This window comes from Varanus komodoensis, unplaced genomic scaffold, assembly GCF_004798865.1.
Source record: "Varanus komodoensis strain SLA01 unplaced genomic scaffold, ASM479886v1 scaffold1, whole genome shotgun sequence".
NCBI lineage: Eukaryota > Metazoa > Chordata > Lepidosauria > Squamata > Varanidae > Varanus > Varanus komodoensis.
The window spans coordinates 122,344,242-122,349,350 of record NW_025335268.1 but is presented as its reverse complement, the minus strand read 5'-3'; the positions used below and the strand labels follow the sequence as shown (position 1 = coordinate 122,349,350).

Here is a 5,109-nt window from a genome sequence, read left to right as displayed (position 1 = left end):
ATATTTCTAATTGCCTGTATTGACACTTTAGTTCAGTAGCTTGAACTAAAGTGTCAATACAGGCAATTAGAAATATTGTAATCTCATTGTTACTGTGTGATTGACTGACATTTCTTTATCTGTTCTGTATGTGATGACCTCAGAATCTTACTGTAATCTCTGCATTCTGTCATCAATTGCCCTGTACCTGTATGTGACTGGGAGTGTATAAAAACTCTCTAGTTGTGTTGAAGCTTTGCAGCAGAGTTCATCTCTGCCTGCCCGGTAATGCAGCATGCATTATCGTGAGTACCGCGGGAACCTGGTAAATACAATAAAGCCTCAGATGGTCTGGATGCTTGGTCTTTCCCACGAACCCGAGTTTTATTCCCTCTTCTCAAACTGAGATTCCAGGATTCTGACACCTTCCTAGGCTGAAATTGGGTGCAGAGCTAATAGCAGCTTGCCAGGAGTGATTTAGACTGGGAGAAAGAGTTCAGCATATCTTGGGGTACTGCTTCCCCAGCCTTCACAGCTGAAAAACACAACTGCGGGAGATTTCACATCTCTTTGTGAAATCTACTCTGGGGCTTAGCTTTTTTCCCCCAACCCATGCAAGCTAAGAAAGCCATTTTGTGGTATTTTGCAAAGAAAGGGAATCCATGGTGCCTCGATTGGGCCAGGAGAAGTCAATCCACACTACTTCAGATTTATGCTTCAGCATGCCAGCGGCTTTAAGTGAGGGTGACTGCACCGGGCTTTTTCATTTGAGATGTGTGTGTGGTGGGGGGCTCTGTAGTTGAGAGTGAGGAATCTTGTTTTGTTTATCTATGAAAGAGTAAATGGGAGAAGGTGATAATAACCTGGACTGTGTATATTATCACCAAAATAAACATTAAAAATCTTTAGCCTACCTATCTGAATTCTGCAATCTATAAGAATTATTTCATTTCTTTTATACTTAATTTATATACTTGATTTACATGATTTATACTTGATAGATAAACAAAAGCACAATTTACTCTGGTTTTGCTAATTGTAGGAGGAGCAAGGAGCTATGCAGTGTGTTTAATTCCCTTTTATTTGAAAGGTTATTCAGCTAACCTTCCAGCTTCTAGGCATTGCCCACACAATGCCAAGCATGCCTTCACAACCAAGAGGGGCAGAAACTTGCTTTTGGTAAAGTAGATGAAAAGTGAAATTTCAAGGAAGCTGAATCCTGCCCTTAATACTACTTTCTGTTCTTTCTACTCCTTTAGGGTGCAATGTTATGTGTGTTTCAAGAGTAAAAAGACCAATAACTCCCAAGTGGGAGTTACAGAAAATTTTTTCGCAGATCAGGTTGTACATCAGATTGTGCCTTAGTCCTTACTAGTTCTCCGTGGGAATACAAGCAATCCTCACCAAGATACTTGCCTTTTGGGTGAGCTGTTTGTCATTTATGACACAGAAATGCACTGCTTCCTTGTGGTCTGTCTTTCCACAGGTTTTGAATGAGTTTTATTCACAAGGATATCAGGATGCCATTCTCTTCTTACACAGAAACAGTAAGTATTACCTGATCGGTAAAGCAGGCAAACTTCTCTTCCCAGGAAGGCAGTGCAGCTTCTTGGGTTCTCCAAATATGTACCGTGCATCAAAAGTAAACTAGAAAGACCCAAATTAATTGTTCTGTTTCTCCCAGGACAGACAGTTGTTTTAGTGATGGTTTCTTCTAAGTTCACACTGGGTGGTTGTTGAGGACAAGGTGTGTCTTAGGAATGCATTTTCCCCACTACAAATGGCCTTTATTAAATTATTTGTCTTCTGATGCAGCCATTCTGTGAACAAACTCCACTAATATATTCCATTTTGAGCCAAATGGACAATAATTCATATAAACTTTCACTTAGGGTGAATATGTGTGGTCGGGATCTGTGCGTGTGTGTAAAAGCACGCTGCTGGGTTATTTCCTGAGAAACACAGTTTCGCTAGTCAAACTGCTATAATAAAGGGTTCCTAAAATGCTCCAGTCTGAAATCCTATTGGAATGAAAAGTTTGGATGTGAATCCATCTCTTGTAACCCATTTTAGCCCTCTGCTAGAGTCCCAGAAAATGTTGTTTGGAGACACAGATAGCTGTGCTGACAATGTGACTTCCTTTTGTATTCCTCAAAGGAACATATATTTACATTGGCTGCTTTATTTCTGGCCTCTTCTATGGCTGGTTTCACAAGTGAGGTGTTTCTGAAATGGTTTCTGGAATATTCACACAGATTTCAGTAAGGGGAACATGTTATTCTGCATCCAAGCATAGTCAATTAACTGTGTATTAATTGCACCTTAGCCTCCTGTTTCCTCCCTTCCTTTGGCCTAGGATGGGTGGGTAGAAGGAAGATCAGGATCTATAAGAATTGCTCTGACAATTTGCAGAAGACCGGCAAGGGATCTGACTCCCAATTGTTTAGCAATAACAGTAACCAAACAATTTCCCCATGTAAATTAGGCTGCTGAAATCAAGAATTAAGGAACTGACTTTTGTGTGAAGTTTAGCTCAGTTTGAGTACCGAAAGCAAGTTTTTAGGCTCAGAGTGTACTCATCCAGTTTGTTAATTCTAAGTGTTTAGCTTGTGCAACTGGCTTTGCTTGGAGTTCCAGTTAAAAACAAAGTAGTTCCAACAAGCCTAAAGCCACCCACCCCCTGGAGAAGCCCTGCTTCAGGTTTGCCCCACCCACAAAACTGCATAAATTCCATAAATAAACTAGTTAACTTACCAACACCTGCATGAAACCCAAATTCAAGAAGCAAGTCTCAACATCCACTGCAAACATAACACTGCTTTCCCCTATGAATGGAACATGTTGATGTTAATGAACAAAATTGTTTATTTCAGAATTTGTTTTGCTTCCTGCTAGGAAGTCAGCCATGTTCTTTGTGATGGGCAGAACAGCCAAGGAAGGGAGAAGAACACTAATAATTATCCTATCAATTATCACATCACTAATGGTGTAGGTTTAAGATGAAACTTGAGATAAAAGGAAAATATAAAAAGACATTTCAAAATCTTTATTAGTGTAATACTTTGCTTAGATTAAGCAAATAATCACAGAAAGTGCAAGCTTTGAGGACATCAGGATAGCTTCATCTGGCAGTGTGGCTCCATCTGAGAAATGGAAAGGGACTGCTTTCCTCCACACACTACGGAGCCCTTTGCGTCCTCAGAATCTGCTCCAGGGGATTAGGAGACCTCCAGAGCACATGGGAGAATAGGGCAAGGGACTACAGGCATGAGAAGAGGAAAGTCCTCTTTCTTGTGCAAGTTAAAGTCTACTTACTTGACACTGGATTTCATCCATGGTCCTGAATATATATTACTTGGGCTGAACATGGCTGCTAAAGCTCATAGACTTCATCCACGTGCCTTGACATGCTGCTGTTTGTGTGTATGTTTAATTCTTTCTTGTCAGATATTTTTGAAACTGGTTACCTTTCCAAGACAGTGACATTTGAGTTTGTCAGTGTATTCAGTAAAAAAGATTTGTTCCATGCTGGTGAACGGGCATCCTGCCAAGCAGCAGGGATGGGGATCCTTAAGACATCTAATAGGACGACATCTAAAAGGACTTCCGAAGGCTTCTCCAGGAATCCTCATAAACCAGGCAACAAATTATTACAGCAACTGCCCTCCCAGTGTCGAAAAGGTATGGAGCCCACGTGCCCTATTTACTAATTCCTTGTACCATGCTGTGTGCACAGCGGCTAGACCTTCTGGAAACACTAGAAGTCGTTCATTGGGTCGGCTGGAGGTGCCACGTCCATGACCTGGTTTTCTTGGTTATGCTCAGTGGCCAGAGATGGGAGCCTCTCCAGGATTAAAAAGAAGCAAATATGTCAGTTTTGCATTTTCCTATGAAGTTTATTTTTAACTTCAAGTTTTCCATCCTATGCATTAAGAAATTTGGGGATTTTGGTAAGTCCTTATTCAACAACAAACTGAACAACATTCTCAACCAACAACACTGACTGAACTCGATCCGTGTGGTAGCATGGAGTTGTCAGCATGGAGAAGACAACTTTGTACCTGCCTTCCATGCATCTGTCAAAGCTGACAAATAAGGTTTTATTGTTTCCATAAGGATTAATTCAATGCTCCCCCCCCCCCATTACCTAGCTGGCCTTCAGCAAGCTATTAACTGCCGACCCACTCCACATCTGCTGTATGATAAAATTGACTTAACATATATATTACCTTATAATAATGTTGACCTATCCTGTAAGAGTAGTTGAAATTATGTATGAACACTAACCAAAAAGACAAAAATATTACATGATGAATTGGGGTAGACTTCAGTAACCTCACCCTTTTCACTACAATTCGGACCTTTCTGTGCAGCAACAAAAGCATGATTTCTTGCATATTTTTTCATGTAACATACTGCCTTAAAGGCTAAATAAAAAGTGAGACATAAGTAATAAAGTTATCATTTACTTTAAAGTAAATAAAGTTTATTAATTTTATTAATAAAGTTTATTAAAGCACAAATTTAATAAAGTAATCCACAACTGAATTTCATTGGCTATATTACCTCAATAATTAACCCCTTCTTCTCTTAAGCATGGATGTTTTCCTCACTGTAGGTAGTTGATCTACATAGCACATATATGCTCCTATTGCTACAGATAAGATTCTTAGAAGAGCAAAAGCAGTGCTCTGAAGGATCAGGAAAGGGTCACATAGTCTGTGTTTTTCTTCTTGTTTGGTAGGGAATACAAAAGACTTGTAGCTAGATCTGCAGATGGTGCACCTTCTGGCTTTATTTTGATGACAATTTTTGGTCTCCAGAAAGGAAGTTGAATTAGATTGGGCCAGGAGCAAAAGCGGATCAGTTATCATGGGAAGAACCTACAAGGAGCCTTTTGGGTTAAAAGGGATCAGTTATAAGATATAGCTGTTAGGTTGTTCTGAAGGTGTTTTTTAAATTACTTTAGAGCTGCTGAGCCTAACTGGGTGTGTGGGAAATCAGCATCCAGATTTCTTAGCCCTTTCAAGGCCACTGATATGGGAGGAAATGGGGAGGTGTGTGTGTGTGTGTGTGTGTGTGTGTGTGTGTGTGTGTGTGTGAGAGAGAGAGAGAGAGAGAGAGAGAGAG

At 40.2% G+C, this 5,109-nt stretch overlaps 1 protein-coding gene across 1 annotated transcript in view; it reads left to right on the top strand.

Annotated features, from left to right (window-relative positions):
• The window catches only part of LOC123024271 (omega-hydroxyceramide transacylase-like), a 20,569-nt gene that overhangs the window by 11,235 nt on the left and 4,225 nt on the right, over positions 1-5,109 (top strand). The window contains exon 5 of the mRNA XM_044431799.1: positions 1,466-1,621. Coding sequence (XP_044287734.1) covers positions 1,466-1,621 — 156 coding nt within the window. The remainder of the gene's footprint in view (positions 1-1,465; positions 1,622-5,109) is intronic.